General features: G+C 35.4%; 1 protein-coding gene across 1 annotated transcript; it reads right to left on the bottom strand.

The window, feature by feature from the left end:
• Positions 1-4,187: 4,187 nt before the first annotated feature.
• TNMD (tenomodulin) lies at positions 4,188-21,076 on the bottom strand. Its single transcript, XM_049766623.1, has 7 exons — positions 21,029-21,076; positions 20,751-20,882; positions 11,205-11,345; positions 10,898-10,999; positions 7,530-7,683; positions 5,645-5,811; positions 4,188-4,397 (listed from the first exon to the last, which is right to left on the bottom strand). Exons 1-7 carry the CDS (start codon positions 21,074-21,076, stop codon positions 4,188-4,190), a joined length of 954 nt encoding a protein of 317 aa, XP_049622580.1.
• Between the last annotated feature and the right edge of the window lie 379 nt (positions 21,077-21,455).

Here is a 21,455-nt window from a genome sequence, read left to right as displayed (position 1 = left end):
AATCAAATATAAACAAATGGGATTACATTTTACTCAGAAGCTTCTGCACTTCAAAGGAAACAATGACTAGAATACAAAGGCTACCAATGAAATGGGAGAAAGTATTTACCCAATAGTCATCAGATAACAGGTCAATATACAAGGTATACAAGGTATCGGGGCCGGGGAGATAGCATGGAGGTAAGGTGTTTGCCTTGCATGCAAAAGGTCATTGGTTCGAATACCGGTGTCCTATATGGTCCACTGAGCCTGCCAGGAGGGATCTGAGCCTGGAGCCAGGAATAACCCCTGAGCGCTGCTGGGCGTGACCCCCCAAAAAACAAACAAACAAAAAAACACACAAGGTACTGACAGAAGTTAACAAGAAAAAAAAACTATCTCCATTAAAAAATTGGGAGAACAAATTAGCAGACTTTTACTCAAAGAAAAATAATAATGGCCAAAAGGTACATGAAAAAATGTTGCACATCACTAATCATCAGTGAGATGCAAAACAAAATCACAATGAGGTTTCATCTCACACCACAAAGATTACCACACATCACAAAGAAAAAAACAACCAGTGCTGTCATGTATGCAGGTAATAAGGGACACTCTTTCACTGCTGGTGCTAATATAGACTGGCCCCACCTTTCTGGAAAACAATATGTTTCTGGAAAACAATATAGATATTTCTCAAAAAAGGCAAAATTGAGTTTCCATATAATACAGCAATTTGCTGTATTATAAACACAATACAAAAATGTCCTCTGCACTACTATATTCACTGCAGCACTTTTTATAGTAGTCAGAATCTGGAAGCAACCCAAGTGCCCTACAATTGATGAGTGGCTAAAGAAACTGGTACATCTACAGAATGGAATACAATGCAACTGTTATGAAGTAATGAAATATGCTTATACATGATGGGTGTGGAGATTATTGCGTGAGTGAAATGAGTCAGAAGGAGAGGAATAAAGTAGAATAATCTCACTAATCTGTTGGTATAAAATGAAATAGAACATAATATATAATAATATCTGGAGACAATAGAGATTAGGATCAGGAGGACCATGGAAGGAGGCTTGCCATAAAGAGTGGAGAGTGTATTAGAGTACAGAAGGTTTTACTATGACAGTGATAACGATAATTGGAACAGATGAATGTGGATGAGAACTGATTGCTGAAAGGGGATAAAGTGACATGCATGGCTCCCTTCATTAACAATAGTTCAAACCACACTGTAAAAATAGAAAACACGAGTGAGGACATGCACGTGGTGTGTGTGTGTGTGTGTGTGTGTGTTTGAGAGAGAAACAGAGAGAGAGAAGAGAGGAAGAGAGAAGTAAAATTCCTTTCCAGAGGCAGGCAGGGTAGTGTGGGTGGGAGGGAAACTGGGGGCATTAGTATTGGGAATTGTGCTCTCAACTGCAAAATGAAGTGTCTAAAAGAAAAAATAGAAAAGAGAGAAAGATATATAAATATGAGATATAAGATATATATTTCTCTCAGTGAGAGAGAGAGAGAGAGAAGAAAATGTTTGCTCCAGAGACAGGCAGGCAGGGTAGAGGGCATCAGTCAGAATGAAATGGAAGTTGGGGACATTGGTGGCAGAAAATGTGTACTGGTGAAAGTTGTTGTACATTGTATGACTGAACTCAATCATGATCAAATTTATCTCTGATAAAAAGCAACAACTCTACTTGAACTATCTTGTAACCAGGGCGTTTAAATAAAAAAATTAAAATAGAAATACTTTTTAAATTAAAAATGAAAATATCAATCATAAAATCTGATTTGAAAATTTATACCTTGTGTGAGTAATTGCATGTATTATACAACTGTTCTTTTACTTTGTTGTTTTTGTTGTTGCTTTTATAACTTTAATTAAATATTTTGTTTTAGGGCCATGCATTTTATTTTGATGTCCTTTCTACCTCTTGAGTTAAGAAATGTGATATCTACATTTTTGTATGTTCCAATAGACATATATAGTAGAATATTACTTCATAAAGTTGAGAGTCTCAGAATTTAAAATGTTTGATCTTAAAAATCTGTGTTAAGGTGACTAATTTATAATAAACATTTTAGAGCTTTATAATATGCACACACTTCATATACTCACAATTTTTTATTTAAACTGCAAATGGAAACTTGGTAATTGAAGGGCTTCTAAATTTTCTCAGATGTCTTTAAATAGTTAATGAAAAGAAAATATATTCAGTGGATTTTGCATTGTTAAATGTATTTACAATTACCCTCATTCTGTGAGCATTGATAACTCATCTATGAAAAGTATGCTAATTACCAATTAATAGCTGGTTAATGTTAAATCAGCCTTAGGCAAATTCATTTCTATTTGCTTCTTCTTTAACTGTTAAGAGTGGGGATATGTCACCAGACCCTTGGGCTGCTTGGTGAAACTATCAATATTTAGAAATGTTTTTCTGCAACCACGACTGTTCATAACATCATCCGGAAGCATTCCTCTACCAAGGAAAACCCTACTGCTCCCCTGGCATCGATTTACTTCAAAGAGGGTTCCCTTAACATCCAGAAGACTTAACAGCAACAACAACCTCCTTTCAGGGCAGGGCTCTCCATTGCCCTCTAATTATGAGGTGAAAGTAGAGGACGCTCCACATCAATCTGACTTCAATGTAGGAAATGCACAGAATCCAGGATCTTTAATTACAGAAACCTGACACCAATAACAGCGAAATGTGCTGAAAAAATTTTCGCACAGAGAATGACTCGGGCTGGACAATCTGGTATGCCTGGAGCCCAGAGCTGGTCTTATGCCAGAAAATTTCAGGGGTAAGGTCTAGTATTTTGGTCAAGGATTTTCCTTACCATTTCCCCCATATTTTGCTGGGCCTATGCAAACAACAATAATAGCCACTCTAACACCATTCTTACTGTATTTCTTGAACTCTTACTTATCCTTAGAAACAAAAGAGCTTACTAAACCTTTAGCTAGGGCTTTAATGAGTTCATCGGTGATTCAATAATTTTCAAATATATACTTGCTACTGAACTTTTTATTTCCTTTCTCTTTCATCTCTTAAATTTTTCTTTCTATTTTTAATAACTTTGCCTTTGTTCTTCCTGAAACAAATGTATTATGATCAATTGTGTCAACTCTATGATGTATTTTTTAATAATAATAAAAAATAATAAAAATGTTTTCTGGTGAATAATGATAGATATTTGAAATTTTCATGGCACAATGAATTTGAGATTAAACACTGACGAAGCAAGCTTCAAATGAAACTAGAAGTGGTGAGCAACCTGTAAAAAAGAGGTGAAACTGGATCTTACTTGATGTCAATTTTGACATCACCATTCCTCAATACTTTTTCTTGTCATTTCTTTGTTTTCCTAAGCAAAGTATCAAGTCATTAGAACCTTAGAACCTAGGTTTATCTTTCCTTTAAGAAAGTTTGATGCTGCTCGTTCTCTTTGAAAAGTGTGAAATCTGACTCCAACTTGAACTACTTCCTTTTTCTGTTAATTTAATTTATGGGTACCCTTTCAATACAAGTTCTTTGGAACAAGATACTGTTGTTCTAAAGAGGATGCAGACATGAAGATTATAAAATGTTCAACCTGTCAAAATTGAATTCCTGTTCACAGAAAGACAGCTTGTGAACCATTTTGTTTCTAGGTTAGCTTTCTCCTTGCTGAGTTTGTGTAGTTGAAATATTTTACTGTTAGAGTGCTATGGCTCATTGTCTTTCCAGTGGCTTAATAGATGCTTATGCAAGTCTACAATGTGTCTCTCAGTTAAATTAGTACTGTAATTATGCACAAAAGAATCTATTTTATGTGGACATTTTATTACAGGCCTTCATTTCTACTTTCTCAATATAGCATAGTAAAATTTGATATTTAAGACTCCTTTTGTTTTGCCCTTTCCTCCTAAAACATGATAACATTCAATTTTCCACCATTCATATTAATATTAGATGGTCAATATCTATTTTAGCTTCAGGAAATAGTCTTTGCAAGCTCTTACCAGGATGTTCATCAGTAACCAGATCATTGAAGATGATGTAAAAGTTTATTAGAACATGAAGAGAGGAATTACCTGCAAGTGTTTCTGAAATATTGAAGCCAAAGGCCACATAGGCAGAAATTCATAGATTAGCATGCAATTATTATATGTCGGCTGCCAGAAGTTTAAGCATTTGTGCTCAAACCTCTTTTCAAACCCTCCCTAGCATGCGGGCCACCCACCAGTTGCAAGGCATGATGACACGACAGATAACCCGTCCTCCTTGGTAGCAATAGGGATATGGGTAGTAACCTAATAAAGGTTCACAGACGCGGCGGCAGTAACGGTTGCCTCGTCGGCAGTAAATACAGCAATAACCTCTCTCATCCAGCATGGGGTCAAATTCTATTCCATTTTCAGTCTGAAAGAAGAAGAAGCCATTGTTGGAGGGAAAAATTCATCATCCATCAGAAAGTGATCCAGCAAACAAGGGTGGGGGGGGCTGTGTGAGTGGGAGCTTGTAGTAGGGTGGGGTAGGAAACATATTGAATGGGATAGAGTATTAGCTGGGGATTGGGAGAAATGAAAGTTCTTAGATTGAACATGATAGTAGAAGAGATCAAGAGTCTCTTTTTTTTGGAAAAATATTTTAATACTGTATTACCTGAAGCAGAAATGTAAAATACTATTGTTCAAATGTTCACTTAACCACTTTAAGCACAAAATCTAAATATTTAAAATATTTCCCAAATCCATGGTTCTTGGAACTTACTGTGTAGTAAAAAGGTTTTTAAATCATGATATCTAGGTATACATACCAACTCAATAGAATATAAATGAGTCTATTTTCTAACTGGTAAGCTCAAGTTATAAAGACTTCCTACCTGATATTATAAAATTGTTATTAAATTTAGATTAGGTAATATAACTAAAAACTTAGGACTTAGTAGCACTTTAAATTTTTAATTATAGATTTTAATTACTAAAAATAATATTGCAGAAGTATAAAGTGCATGATACTTTTATAAAGTATTTTCTTTTTTCTTTTTTCTTTTTTTTTTTTTTTTGGTTTTTGGCCACACCTGGTAATGCTCAGGGGTTACTCCTGGCTATGCACTCAGAAGTCGTTCCTGGCTTGGGGGACCATATGGGACACCGGGGGATCAAACCGCGGTCCATCCAAGGCTAGCGCAGGCAAGGCAGGCACTTTAACTTTAGCGCCACCGCGCCAGCTCCTATAAAGTATTTTCAAGATTACCTTGTGATGAGTATCATCAGATTCCAAGTTTCTTAACTACAGATATAAAATTAAAAAATAAAAATATAGGCTGGAGAGATAGCACAGTGGTGTTTGCCTTGCAAGCAGCCGACCCAGGGCCTAAGGTGGTTGGTTCGAATCCTGGCATCCCATATGGTCCCCAGTGCCTGCCAGGAGCTATTTCTGAGCAGATAGTCAGGAGTAACCCCTGAATGCCACCGCCACCGGGTGTGGCCCAAAAACAAAAAAAATAAAAAAATAAATAAATAAAATAAAAATATAAAAAGATATATATTTTTTAAAACTATGACCATTTTCCTTCCAATGACTGTGAGCTCAGGGTGGGGTAATGCTTTATGTAAGGTCTCATTGCTTTTATGTTTAACAAGAATGTCATAGTTATAACTCACATAGTCATTTATTGGAAGATCTTCCTCACTTGCTTGTCTGGCATGACGAGTCTTCTCCACCTTCAGTTGAGGGACTACCCACTGCTCATTTTGTTCATTGCCTTTTTTTTCATTGGTAGGAAAATGAAGATCTTCACCATCTTCTTCAAAATCTTGTAACTCTGAAACTAAAGTATTAAAGACAAAATTGTGATGTAAAGCTCTGCAACTGTTTCTAAAAAAGTATTTCAGAAAATAAAACTTGGGAATAAATATGTTACTTGTGTCTGTGCCATTCTTTAGGTATCCAAGCTCTTTTAACTGATATTGTAAGGAAACTTTCCAAAACAAAGCCAAAAGTTTTTTCTATGTACACAGAACTCTTTATTGGTTGTTTACTAGCTTATTTCCTTAGTTCCTGTCTTGCACTATTAACAGATTAAAATGTTATATAATCATGACATAATATTAAAAATGACCAATTAGAACATTTTGGTGATGAGGTACAGTAATGTATATTATTTTATAAATGCTAACACTCTTGTAAACATGTAACTTTAATTGTAATAGAAATTAACAGTACAGACTATTCAGATTTCATTGTAATTTATACTTTAGATGGTGCTCAGACATGAATTCTAACATCTAATTCAGGATATGACATTGAATTTTTAAGGTAAATTCTGTTATGTAGCTGGGCCCGTAAAAGACAGGTTTGGACTGCATTGAGATTGCCACTCTAGCAGAACTGACAATCATGCTCCCCTAACCTCCCCCACCCCTCCTAATTGAAACCCAAAGAGGCTTCAGGAAAGGAGATGAACTCCTAATAGAGAAAACACCAGGCAAATCACAATGGAACCCACCTCCTGTGCTCTCCTGGTCACATAAGTTCCGCCCCCCCCAGTCACATAGGTGGAGTCCACATACCTGACATGCTGCCCTTACACCTGGCCAGTGAGGCCCTCCTATTCCCTTGTTGAAGCTTCCACGCAGGTAAATCTTAGCAACTGTGTAACTGTTTAAATATTCCTGCTCTCTGATAATAAATAGTTGTCGTCCTTGTCTCACTACAGTGGCTCCCCAAGGCCTTTCTTCGGACACCTCTGACCCCTGATTTCCACCCCGATTTAGGCCAGCCTGAGTAAAGTTGTGAACTTGCCCAGGATCTAACACCTCAGGCCTACATCTATTACATCTATAACAATGTTAAAAGATGCTTGCATTGGAAGGAGTAGACATACTTGAGTAATAATAATAGTAATCTATGCTGACATGGAAGGCTAAAATTTATGTAAGCCAGACACAATAAGAAGTCCAAAAGACCTTTGACTTAATTATGGGATAACTAAAAGTTGAAATCTAAAGTCATTACCTTGGATCTCTACTCCTCAATTGTTTTGATAGTGATTTCTAAAATAGTTTTAAAAAGTATTGCATTGATTGATCTATCTTTTTAGAAGAATGCCAAAGTTTGATATAGACAATCCTTCTCAGTACAACAATTTCATCATTGTTCCAAGACTTCTTTTGTCTATTTTTGAGTTGGACTCACCAAGGTATGAGCAATAAATAGTCTTGTGTCTTGACCACAGTGATTATAGGTGTACAAAGATTATGTTTTTTGCTATCACTAGTCATGCTAAGATGTTGGTATCATTGCTGGGATATTTAAAAGACTGTCAGTATTAATTTATCTGATTTATAACTATGCTGTGAAAAATTATTTTCTTACTGGCAGTCAGAACTTGCAGTTTTATATAAGATGACATAAAACTGTCATTTATTTTACTAGAAACGTAGTTTCTAACTGCTGGGAACTTGATGTAACATTACCTGTTACTGACTTTAAAGGCAGGAGCAATGGGTTGGAAGACACTGAGTGGGAAGGGGGGACAATTTATACCTGCTATTAGAGTGGGATTAATCCAATATATGGTTACATTATCACAGATCTCTAGAATTTTGGAGTTTTTAAGGAAGTCTCGGTTTTCAATAGGCTTATCAGCAGGGACCCAAATCACTGATTGCTCAAAGAAAGTTGTAGTGATCTCTTCAGTCTGAAAGGCAAAAGAATATTAGGAAGATAAATTAATAAAATAAGTGAGCCAATCTAGAATACTGGAAAATATTTAATTTTTAGTCTGAAAACTCTTCCAACTTTAGGGCTGGTAGGGAACTAGCTCTATGTCTTGCAACATTTGCTTTTTAAAGAGTAAAACTTTCTTCCTTCTGGTCTAACAGTAAAACTAGTCACTGAAACAGGAGTCTTCTCCGTTACCACCTTGATTAATGGTAGGAAGGATTTTTGCCATTTTCTGGGCCTCCCACAGAACTGCATGCATTAACTTAGCCCTTAAAACCATGAGTTGTTTATATATTTTTCTTTCTTTAAACAGATGTTGTGAGTAGCTACCTTGTTATTTTAGGCTTGCAATAAGGGTTGCAAGCATAATTTGATCTCAAGTTGAATACTCCTGTATTCTACTTTTGAGATAAAGTACATATCAGTCAATCATAAAATATTCTGGTTTGGGAGCTAGAGGATTTTTCAAAGGATTAGTGCTTGCTTTACATGCCTAAAGCTTAGATTTGATTTCTGGCACAATATAATAGTCCTTTGAACACTGCCAGATTTCTGGAGTATTTCCTAAAAACAGCTTAGTAAAATCAAATCAAAACCAAATTGGTTTTGTAAAATTTGCCTGTTAGTATTAGTTTTAGTTTAGGCAATGTTTTCAGCTGATGACTTCAGTGGTTGTACCACTATTTTAATCTTTCTATCTAGCTGCTAAGATCTCAAATTGTTTTCTTTTATATAGCTTTTACTATATTTTCAAGAACACTACTTTCTCTTTTGTTCCTAAAATTGGAAGTGGTTGTAATGTATACCAAGTTTTCACTTGCTTTTAGAAGTTATACCAATTTCTTCTTACTATTAGATAAATATGTCCTTTACTATTTTGTTTTTCTGGTTTTGTCATTTCAGAGTTTATAATTTATTCTCTGAATGAAGTCTTTGTATAACCTCTCATAGCTTTGTTTCCTTAAGTCTAAAAACACTTTGGGATACATTGAAAGTGACTATATAAAATAATGTTAATATGTTGACTAGTTTTGTTAGCAAAATAAGGCCTATTCATGTATAATATACATGTTTAGCATTCACAAACCATGGGGACTGTGTGAGAAAAATACAGAATAAGAGGGATTTTTTGGTCATTTTAAGCACACTTTGATCTAATAAAAATCTAAATTTTGGCAGCCTGAATGCCAGAAAATATTGAATTTTCTAAAAGATAAAGTGATCTCACAGTCATGGGCTAAATACATATATTATTTAAAAGATTCATAATTTTATCTAAAGAATAGTTTAAAGTCCAAATGAGACCTTATAATTTGCCTTTATTTCCTTTAAAATCTATTATGTCAATTTATCACTCATTGCTTGCTAGCTCTGTTCAATAGTTAGATTACTTTCTGAGAAAATGCAAAACAAAACAAATAGGGCTAAAGCAATAGTATAGTGGGTAGGACAATTTTATTGCCAAGTTTCATCCCCAGGTACACAATAATACTGTTCATGATAGAATTTAATGTGTACAGTGTTCCAATATCACACACTTAAAATCAGAGTGACCATTTCTTGACAATGATAGCATTGCTGCAGGATCAGATACGTTCTCCTATCCACCACACCTCCACTAGAGAAGCTTAGTTCTATAGATAATTTCTCAAATATTGTTGCCTTTTGATATTTCTTATTCCCTTACTAAATTTGTTTATATCCCACATATGAAAGAGGCCATTCTGAATCTATCCTCCTTCCAACTAACTTCACTAAGCCTTCAGTGACTTTCACCTCTTCTGATGGCTTCACAAGCCTTCTGGCTGTCTTTACTAAGTCAGCCATTTGACTGATTTTATTAAGCCTTCAATAAGATCTTCACTGACTTCACTCCCTAGTTCCAGTCACATAGTGCCAAATTGCATGGAGGAAATAATAGGAGGAAATAATAACTTTTTATCTCATTGATTTTTTTTCTTGCCTCCTAATATTCCATGGCAATGCCAAATATTCTAGAAATTGGTTGTTCCTCTGAAGAACTTAAATATTCTTCTTTAAAAGATATCCCTAATTTTTCACTGTCATAGACATATTTGAGAAAAATCTCCCTTTTATTGGAAATGATCATAACAGGGGTCTACTACTGGCCACAAGGGGATCAGTGACACAAAATGGTAATATTTGTGGGAATCTCTGAGACTTGGATAAAGGCAATAAAAAAGGGCTTCCTATTCCATCTCAGCAGAGCCCGCTTTTTTACAAAAGAGCTAAGTGAAAGATAAATGAGTAGATGAAAATAAGACGGAGGGAGTTAGGTGGGGAAAACTGAAAAAGAATGAGGAAGATAGAAGAAAAACAGTTATTTGCCACATAGATAGAGGCTATTGTCAAGTTGTTCATATATCATAGCAGATTTGCTATTTAAACACTAAACCAAACCAAAACAAATAGATATTTGCTTTTTATAATTTACTATAAGGAGTTTGTTGTTACAGTATAGCCTTAATTAAGTTCTTCTTTCTCCACTGATAGCACACTACATTTTCAAAAGTAATCACAAGGAAATAGCTGAAAGTATAGCTATAGTTTAGGCACAAATTCTCCATTTCCCAATAGGCCTTGAGAGATTTAATATACAGCACCTGACCCTTACCAAGACCCAGCAGTGTATTCCCAGAGACTTTGTATCCCACAACAGTTATAGCATTTTGCTTTTCCTAGCAAAGTTATGTGTGGGTTATTCCATTAGCAATCTGGCCTGAAATTACAAACTGAATGAACTGAAAGCATTAGATGAACATCACAGTGTGACAAAAGTGACCAGAATCACAGGTGCCTTGAAACTGTTGTTTTTATAACTCTGTCTTAGGTCAGATTTAATCTGTTCCTCTTATTAGAAATCCTTAATTTGGGAGATAATACACATAACATTAATGGCAACCTAGGGTATAAACTTTAAACTAAAATGAGTATTTTATAATCCAGAGTTCAAGATATCAATTTGTTGTTCATTAGTTGAGTGACCTTAGGAAAATCAGATTTCATTTTTGAGTCTCAATATCTTTGTCTGAAAATGGGGATAAATATAGTATCTATCTATAGGGTCATTGTGAGAATCAAGTGAGAGTTGAACAATTAGTACAATGTCTGGCAATATTTAGATTCAATAAATACTGTCTTTTGCTACCTCTATTATTATTACATACCTCATCTATTTCCTCCTCTGGTCCAGAAAATTCAGGAATCACTTTAATCTGAGTTTTGATGAAACACTTCTGAAGACCTACAAAGTAGATGCCAGTATATCCCTATAAAACAGAGAAAAATTAGAAATGTTTCCTAAAATCACCACAATAAATAAGTTCATCATCTCTAAGGGCCATAGATAGGCAAATATTAATTCAAAGATAAAAATATTTCTTATAAATTAAATGGAAGCTAAAGACTATTTTAACTTGAGTAATATGTTCTAGCATTTTAATTAAAATGTTATGAGCAAAATACTAAACTTACATTTTTAAAGTCATGGACTTCCAATGTTTCATCAGTGCCATTTCCACTTCTAAATATTTCGGTTTTGGTCACTGGATCAATTTCCATATAAATTTTTTTCTTTTCTCCATTGCTATAGAAAGTGTGTTCCATGTCATATGTCTGGAGAATGGAGAAAAAAAGACTCTAATTTACTCAGTATGTCCCCTCATAAGGCATGATAGTTTGGTCATGTCTGGGTCATTTGCACATTCCTGAGTTTTTGTAGTGAGGTGCCATATCCAGAATTTGCCAATGGGAAATCCCTAAGACTAAAGTGAGTACTTTCTGGAATTTGTACTGGTTTGAGGATCCTTTCAGTGAGGCAGTATTTTACAAGAAAGCCAAGGTGCTGACCTAATTATAATGAATTTAAACAGTTCTTGGCAGCCTTGACTCAGTAGCAAATTATATTTAGAAAAATACTATAAAATATTTCCCCTTGTATTAAGCAGATGGATCAACTGAAATCTGTACTGATATGTTTCTTTAAGTCAACGTTTTCTTTGACAAGTGTTCAGTGATCACTTCCACACTCTCCATGAGTTTCACTAGAGCTGAGAAAGATATCTGATTATATGCACAGTGGTTATTCACTGCCCTTTATCTTCTTATCCTTTTGCGTCCACAGTTCTGGATCTTGTTTTGCTTTTTTTGTTTGGGGGCTACACCCAGCAATGCTCAGTGGTCATTTTTGATTCTTCACTTAGGAATTATTCCTGGGGGTGGTTGGGGAACCATATGGGATGCCTTGGATTGGCTGAATATGGAACAAATGCTCTACTCTCTGTACTTTCATTGGAGCCCTTAGATTGTCTTTCCTTTTAAAAGTATATGGACTGTTCTCTTCGAGCAATATTAGATAATAGTCTTACTCTTCCCTTCATTGCTTTATTTTGCTTTTCATTTATTTTTATTAATAATATTTTTATTTAAACACCATGATTACAAACATGTTTGTAGTTGGGTTTCAGTCCAAAAAAGAACACCCCTCTTCACCAGTGCAACATTGCCATCACCAATACTCCCTATCTCCCTCCTTTCCCACTCCCTGCCTGTATTCAAGACAGGCATTCTACTTCTCTCACTCATTAACATTGTTATGGTAATTGGTAGTGTAGTTATTTCTCCAACTGAACTCACAACTATTTGTGATGAGTTTCATATTGTGAGCCAGTCCTTCCGGACCTCATCTTTGAGCATTATTCCAATAATGTCTTATTTTTCTTAAAACTCATAAATGAGTGAGACTATTCTGTGTGTTTCTCTCCTTTTGACTTATTTCACTCAGCATAATAGATTCCATGTATAGAAAAATTTCATGACTTCATCTTCCCTGACGACTGCATAATATTCCACTCATTAATTATTGAGTCCTGGATGGTGATGGATGATGGTGACATAGAGGGAGGGTGAAGAGAAAGGCCTTTCTCTGCCTGTCAAGGCCACGTGCCTGCAACCCCCTTCAGCCAGAGGTCTCAGGGTGGCAGCAAGGAAATGATCCACAGGCAGTCAGGTTTCAGGAGACATCAACTTTATTCAGGCCTTAGCCACCATGTGTGGCTCCTAAGCTTTTTAAACCTTTTAAGCCTGCTCCATAAGTAGCTCTGCATTCAAATCTGTCTCTCCCAGCCACCTATCTTCCTGAATCCTCTCTCCATACTACCCTGAATCTCTCTTCTGCCTCTCAAGGTGAGCAAAACAGGAAGCCAAAGACCCCTCCCAGATGTGTGCAGGTCTGTTCTCAAGGTGAACAAAATAGGAAGTTGGTGGAGGGGAGTAACATATATGTACCACAGTCTCTTTAGCCATTCATCTGTCGAAGAGCATCTTGTTTGTTTCCAGGGTCTGGATATTGCAAATAGTGCTGCAATAAATGTAGGTGTGAGGAAGGTATTTTTGTATTGCATTTTTATGTTCCTAGGGTATTTTGCTTTGTAAAACATCAGGAAATAATTACTGTACTCTTCTAATATTTACAGTCTTCTTTTCATGGGTTCATCTACTTCATTAATTTTATTCTGGCGTTTTGTGTTTTAAATTTAATTGCTCTCAAGATCCCAGATTCTCTTAAATATAAATCCAACAACTTTTCCAAATGTCATGCACTAAAATATGGAGTCTCATAGGAAAAAGTATTTGGAAAGATTAGTTATTAAGTAGTTATTGGGTGGTTGAAAGAAAAATTTGAAATGTCTCTACTCTCTCTAGGAAAGAATTCTTTCCCTTCTATGTTTATTTTGAAGTTGAATTGACATTGCATTATAAAAATTTTTGGGATATCAATTATACCTAAACATGTGCGTATACTGCATTAAGTTCATCTCTGAAAGTCCTCAGCATATCACTGACTCTTTTTATTCAATTAAACTCATTTCCCCTCCTCATTTTCCTCTGGTGACTGATAAATTTTTTATGTAATCTTAAAGTATATATTTGTTCTGTGTAGTTTAGGAAAGATCTAGAAACACAGGGAGTCCCAGAAGAGTAGCAATTCTATAACTGAGAATATATTTATGCCTTGCACAAATATTAAGCCAATTTTTTTGCTACCATCCACTACCAGAACAAACCTGTTGGATGCATATGGAAGTCTATCTTATTCTTGTTATTTGGATATCATCATAGCATCATGTTTTTCTATACTCATTTTTTTCTTATTAAAATTCAAGCTACAATTCTGAATAAGCAAGTCACCTGCAGAGCCATTGTTGCATTCTAGTGATGCAGACTCCCTCCTGAAGTCGTCTAGAGATGACATTGCATTGAGTTGTTTTTGAGTTGTAATTGTCTGTAACTGAGTGTTAATTTGACCTGGTCAAAATTTCTCCAACTAGATTATAAAAAGTAATGGTAAGAATTTGTAGAAATAGAGCTACTTCAAGAAAGAAAAGCTTATGTAAATAAGAAAACAAGAGACAGTTTTATTTATATATTTCTAATTCTATTCTGCCTTAGCAAAGGTTGTTGCTTAAATATTTCTTTGAATATTTTCCTTACATATCAAAGGCAAGCATTCAATTCCCTAAGGTATTTTAAGCTTTGACAAAGTTTCTTAAAACCACATTTTAATTTTATTTATTTCCTTTTTGAATAATCTACAATAAGCATTTATTCATTAGTGAGAATAATTAAATTATATTTTAGACTGAGGAGAAAAATAGTTTAACAATCTTCTAGATACTGCAGAGTTAATTCAGATAGTATAATCTAGTTTATAACAGGTAACAATTCTTATAGGCATGTTATTTTCTTCTAGTTATAAATGTGTCCTCTGTTATAGCTACGTAGCCAGCTTGAGAAAATTCTACCTATGGTAAGAAACTGAACTCTCAGAAGGTCCGAACTAAGAGCAGAGAAGACCATCTACTTCAGATCAACCTAGTCAGATCTCTCAACATGAAGGGCACTTTTTTTAGAAATATAATTTATTGTTGAGAGAAATGTCTACACCACTGGCATTTGGAGGGTGAAGGTTGTGTTTTTTAGTCAGTTCACCACTGGTGGATTGTTTAATGGAAAAAGAAAGTTTGAGACTAGAGGATGTTGGAATGTTGTCTACTTGGGCAAAATAGAAAATACAGGCTGTGTTTTCAATCATTGGTAGAAGTAGAACCATGCTGGTGACATTTAGATTTTCAGTGTGCTTCTGAATGAGTTTTCCTGGACTATTGGCAATATACTTTATCTGGACAACTTACTGCATAGAAAAAAAACTACTGGAAACTGCTAAACTCAGCAGATCTTGATTGTTTTCAATATTCCTTCAAATAACTTTATTTTGGATACTTTTTTTACTTAATTGTTTTGAGAAGAAGGTGTCCATGCTGACTATAAATATAAACAAGCTTGTTGCAATTTTGTTTGCAATGGTATACTGCAATAGTAGGATCTGAATAAATTCATCTATATGTAAATTATGGGGTATATCTGGATATTAATGTGAAGAGCTCTATTTTTCTTCCAAGGAAATTCTACTGTCAAAAGATGCCTTTTGGAATAGATTGTCTTTTGTTTAGGAAGATGATGCTGATATCCCATTTTGAATTGTTTGGGGGGTGAGTTTGAGAAAATTTAGACATGTTCTTTCATCTAGATCCCCACGGATCACATTTTATGGCTAATATCTATATAAGCATCAAGGCCCATATGAAGACTGAACCTCAGAAGCACTTTTCTCTTTACAAAGATTCTTGGCATCCTACCTGAGTGTCTTTCTGGCGATGAAAGAATAAATGGAGGAAATCAAAGCAGAGTCGAGGTGATTTGTTGGAGAAATATGTGAGTGGATACTCAATAGCTCATCTCATACATTTTTTAGCAATTTTACTCCATAAAAGACAATTCAAGTGGCAAGAGAAATTCTGCTAAATTGACAAATAGAAACAGTTCATCTTTGGCGATTCTTGTTTCCTTTTTTATTCTTTTCATATCCTGCTTACTTTGTGTATGTATAGTCATTCTCTCTATTCCAATTTTTCTCTATCCTATTGTATTTTGTGTACATATCTTGCAATTTGGAAGTGCTTCAAGTTCTGTAGGTCAAAGTAGAAATCAATCCAACAAGTGACTTCACACTAAGATTGTATTTATGTTAAAATTAGTGCTGTTCAGACACAGCGACACCAAAAACCTGAAATATAAACTGTAAATATGGAACTTTGAAATGTGTCTGCAAAGATGATAGACAATATTAGGGATGGCAGAGAGCATGGGAATACTGGTGGAGGGAAGTTGATTTGGTGCTGGATTTGATTTGGTGGTTTGTTTGGTATTGGAATATTTGATGCCTAGACTCAATTATCAATACGTTTGTAAATGATAGTTCTATTTTTCCTCTTTTTTGACACACCTGAAAGCACTAAGGGGTTACTCCTGGGTCTGCACTCAGAAGTTACTCCTGCAAAGTTTTGGGGACCATATAGGATGCCAGGGATCAAACCCGGGTTTGCCCCAGCAAGGGAAACACGCTACCTGCTGTGCTATCACCCAGGCCTCAATTATTGTTCTGTAAGTATATTTTTTTAAATGTGTGCGGAAGTTAATTTTTTTCTGGGTCACACACGTTTGATGCTCAGGGGTTCTGGCTAAGCGCTCAAAAATTGCCCCTGGCTTGGGGGGACCATAAGGGACGCTGGGGGATCGAACCACGGTCCTTCCTTGGCTAGCGCTTACAAGGCAGACACCTTACCTCTAGGGCCACCTCTCCGGCCTCATAATTTAAAAGATAATTAATGATACATTTTAAACATAAGGCAAGTTCATTTCTCCAATACCACTCAGAGTGTCTATAATCTACCCACAGAAAAGACTGGTCTTAGTGTATGTAACAGGACTTTAGAGTAGGACAGGGAATCTGGTGAAACAGAATGTTCCTCAGAAGTGAAATATAAAATATAGGTGGTTAATCCCAGACAGTGAGAGATCAACAAGATCACACAGAGTATAAAGAGATAAAATTCTCACTTCCATATTCTTTCCTCATTTCAGATAAATCCTCCACTCATAATTAATGACTCATAACATTCACCCTTTCACAGTTTGTTTGATTCCTTGCTTCAATTTGTAACTGTCTTTGAGATAAAAAAAATTAAAGTCTTTTTTTTTTTGGACACACCCGGTGATGCTCAGGGGTTACTCCTGGCTATGTGCTCAGAAATTGCTGCTGGCTTGAAGGACCATATGAGACGCTGGGGGATCGAACCACAGTCTGTCCTAGGCTAGCGCACGCAAGGCAGATGCCTTACTGCTTGCATTATTGCTCCGGCCCCATTAAAGCATTTTTTAATAAAAAATATAACTGTCTCAGACCTCCTGAAGATAACTATATTTTGGGAACAAGTAGCATTAGCATGCCAAAAGAGATTTCAGGATATTTGGCTTAGGCTTGCTTTCTGATACCTATAACAAAGGTGCTCATTACTCCACCTAATCCTTTACTGTGTGTTTTAGAAGCACACTCTGCAAAGGGGAAACACATGCTCAGAGTCGCTGATTATCAAGTGTTATGCTTGAAGAACAGGAAAAGTATGTGCTGTACTCTATTATTGCCAACATTTCCTATGCAAAGTAAAGAATTTATGAATATTTCTTTGACAAAACAGCAGATATATTGCTCTTTATAAAAACTAGCCTTCTGCATTTTCAATCACCAGTTCTCAGCTATGAAAAAAATTGGCATAGCAGCACATTTCAATAAGAAAAACATTTCTAAAATCTACAGATTCTTGCTGACTGGAAAGTTTCCCCAATCCATTACCTCATCATTCTCCTTATTCTTGGATACAAATAAAAATAGTCAAAGAATCCCTAGGCTAGGCTTAACGATAGTCTCAAATCTACCACTTGTAATCTTTGTGGATTGGTGTGTCACCAAATGTTTCTGGAGACATAGTTACCAATTTATCACCCCATTCTTTGCCAAATGTAGTGTTGGATTGCTGACAAATTCCATTCAGCTACGGGGATTGACACATTTCAGGGTTACTTGAGATGATTTCTCTACACTCTGGGAATAGGCTACCTATTCCCATTTCAGTTAGAGAAAAAAGTTTCCTTTAAAGACTCATACTTTTCTTGATTCTTATTTTTAGTAGGAGTCTGGCTCTACATAGTCAATGGGAGCTACCTTTGGTCAGCCCAGGGCAAAAGCAAAATCATCAAGAACCTGTCTACAAGGGGTCCCAAAATGCATAGGAAGAAACGAAAATAAAGGGAAGTGTTTGCTTAAAATGCAAACGTGGCACCATCTGGTGAAGCTCAGTTCCCCTGGTAAAAAAATTCCAGCGACAACTTTAACATTTTTCTTGAGGATAGAAACACTTCTCCAGACCCATATTTTACTCACCAAACTGCTGTTCCCAGGAATCATTCCTGAATTAGTTCTAAGGCAGTTTTACTGGCAGTCTTAGCTATTAGAAACAGGTGGTTTCTTTGGTCCTTTGAGAACTGAAGGTAATGGTGGTGATGGTAGTGGTAGTAGTTATAGTAGCTATAGGTAGTAGCAGTAGAGGCAGCAGCAATATTAGTAATAGTAGACTGTATAGAACAGCTACTCATACAATTAATTCCTTAGTTTGCAAAGGACCAAATCTGGTCTTATGGTGAAGGCTGGGACTTACATAGAAAAAACAATAAACTGCAAATTGAATACCTTAGTTCATATTTTAAAAACTTTTCCCATAGCAGAAAAACGTTTCTCAGGAGACAATTTTACTGGATTACTTCATACTAACTTTTTTCTATAAATGTCATTGCTGAAAATTATATCCTTAGATATATTACTTCAAGAGATATGATTCTTCTAAATATTCATTAGCATAGTTCTCTTTTGTGAATGCTGTAAGTTTTAATTTTGGTTTTAAGAATCAATATAATTGCTATATATTATTCTTTATTAAAAGGACTATATTGAGAAAAAAGAGGAAATTGTGGGGACACAGAAGGAACTGTGTACTCAGTGGGTTTGGCACCTTACAAAACATAAACAAGGTCCCCAAGTCAGTCATTTATAATAACATGTAATAAAATAATATGGTATGTTTAGAAAAAATTATCAGATTAGTATTTGTAATATAAACCTAGCTCCACATATGCAGGTATATGTGGGGGTAGTCTAATGGGCTTTCTGCCTGTCAATTTCAGTTATGTACATTATAACAATGATGAAATCAATGGGTTCATTGTCCTTTAACTTATTTATAATTATCCAAAATTTAATTTGTGAGCAGCATATAACCCTGGGAATTAGTTAATAGCTTCCAAGTTATATCAGAATTTGTTTTGCTACCCTTACACATTTGCCTTTTACTTCCTGATCTTGTTTTCTCCTCTTCTTAACTTGAACCAGCTTCTCTAGAAAGATGGCTCAATAGAGAGTGGCACAGAAGAAGAGAGAAGGAAGTATGAAAGAGTGAGAAGACACCCATAGACATTGTATGATGCCTGACCACCCTTCTGAAACAAGGCAGAGAGAGAGAGAGAAAGAGAGAGAGAGAGAGAGAGAGAGAGAGTAGAGACAAGCAAAGTAGGTGATTTGCTATTTATTTTTTTTCCAATGTAAATTTAAAAGGTAGTGACTGGTAGTGGTTCAGTCGTAAATCACTTATCTTATATGTGTTTGGTTCTGGTTCCAATGTTCGGCAACACACACACACAAACACAAAACTAAGTGGTAGCTACTAAGACTAAAATAAAGTGGAAATAAAGCAGAGGTTAAAATTCTGAGGGTTGTTATGCATCACTTATTTTTAGACAAGTGTTTAGTTGATTTTCTATTGCATTTTTGTTTGTTTGTTTTTGTGACACACCCGGTGATGCTCAGGGGTTACTCCCAGCTATGCGCTCAGAAATAGCTCCTGGTTTAAGGAACCATATGGGATGCTGGGGATTGAACTGCGGTCCATCCTAGATTAGCGCATGAAAGGCAAATGCCCTCCCGCTTGTGCCACCGCTTCAGCCTCTGTTTTTCTATTTTCTAACTTTTCTTGCCTTCCTAATTCAACCATTTCCCCCTGCTCCACTTCTATTGCAATTTTGGCTCCTAATCGTCAATATCAACCCATTATAATCTATCATCCTTTTTTCTGGATTTATGCCTTCTCCTTTTATCTGTTATCAAATTTGTCTTTCATCTGTTATCAATTAGAACATATTATGGTGCCAAATCAATAACAGTAACCCACATTCAGAAAGAAAAATGTGGTAAAGCCATTAAACTTTATGCTGTGCCTGTATATTTATGAATTCTATTGCAAAATACAATTGCAGCAAAAGGAAAACTGTGATTTTATTTGGATCACATCTCAACTTTCCTCTTAAGTGTGAGTCCAGGAGTAACAGTAACCATAATAGTAGAAGGAAACAGTAACAGTAATAATATTAAGGTATACTAATAACAATGGCACCTAATCAAATTACATCAAAATCACTCTATGACAGAAACTTTTTGAGATGTCTGTGATTAATGACTTGGTGTTGCTTATTTCTGACTTGTATTGCTACTATCTCAGTGGAACAGTAATGATTGAGACTGGTGAGGAACGATTAAGTTTTAATTAAAAAAGTCAAATAAATGGAGACTCAAGTATAAGAATAATTCTTTTGAAAAGGAACATGTCCTGAGCAGATGCATTAACCTAGAAACATAATCACTGAAAATCCTTTGCGACCATTTTTGGTAGTTTCTTCTTAAGTGGAAGCAAAATTATTTTCCCATAAGTTTCTGTCCAGAAAATTGAAAGAAAATGGAAACTTTTCTTACGATAAAACTTTTTCTACTTGGAGAAATTGTAATTCTTTAAAGCCACGCACTAGAGAAAAATGGATAGTTCCACATTTTATTAATTTTAATTTAAATACCAGAAAATAATTTTTTCTTTAAAATAGCTAATTAAATAAAAGGAGAAAATTCCTACTCAGTTTTATTGTTCTTTCAGAGTCAAACACTAATTAAATTAATTTGTCAAACACTAATTAAATCCATTCAAGTTAAAAAAAAGCATTGGATAAAAATATGCAGTTACTTACTTTTTTGGTGGTCTCTGGCCAGAAGTGCTTGCTTCCCCAAAACAGGATAATTAAAGTTATGGCCAGGATACCAAAGAGCAATCCACAAATTTTAAATGATTTACATATCTTCTTGGATTTAAAAATGTCTGCCTATGCAAAGAAAAGAAAGAATAAAACAGTATACAATAGCTCTTAAAATAGCAAGCCATACTTCAAAATTACTTTTGATTTTACTTTCAAATGTTCACATTGTGATACAATAAATCTGCTCAAATGGAAAATATGAATTTACTTACATTTAGAATATGACAGTCCTCACAGTTCTCTGAAGGATTCTTTTCCATGGTCTCTCAGCATACAGTATAGTTTTCCTGCTTTGAAAAGATGGTTACCAGTGCTGAGGTGGAGTTGCGAGTGTGTTAGCTAACAGATGCCAGAGGAGAAGCTGAATTTATATTGCTCAAATGTGTCATACCAGAGCTTGAGGGAGTCCAGAGCCCAGGTGGCTCCTGTGCTGCAATTTATTACACAGATATAGCAATACATATATGTATATGTAAAACTTCTGTGCACAGTATTTTATTTGGAATGGCAAAAACAGAGGGTCATAATGAAAACTATTTTCCTGGGAGATTGTTTGGAAGGGGACCATGCCCATTACATGCTGATATAATTTTTCACTATGAACTTAAACGATCAGTTGCAACACATGCTTCACAGTCC

The sequence above is a fragment of the Suncus etruscus genome, chromosome X, assembly GCF_024139225.1.
Source record: "Suncus etruscus isolate mSunEtr1 chromosome X, mSunEtr1.pri.cur, whole genome shotgun sequence".
NCBI classification, from domain to species: domain Eukaryota; kingdom Metazoa; phylum Chordata; class Mammalia; order Eulipotyphla; family Soricidae; genus Suncus; species Suncus etruscus.
The sequence above is the reverse complement of the archived record's forward strand: the minus strand, read 5'-3'. Positions and strand labels throughout refer to the sequence as shown.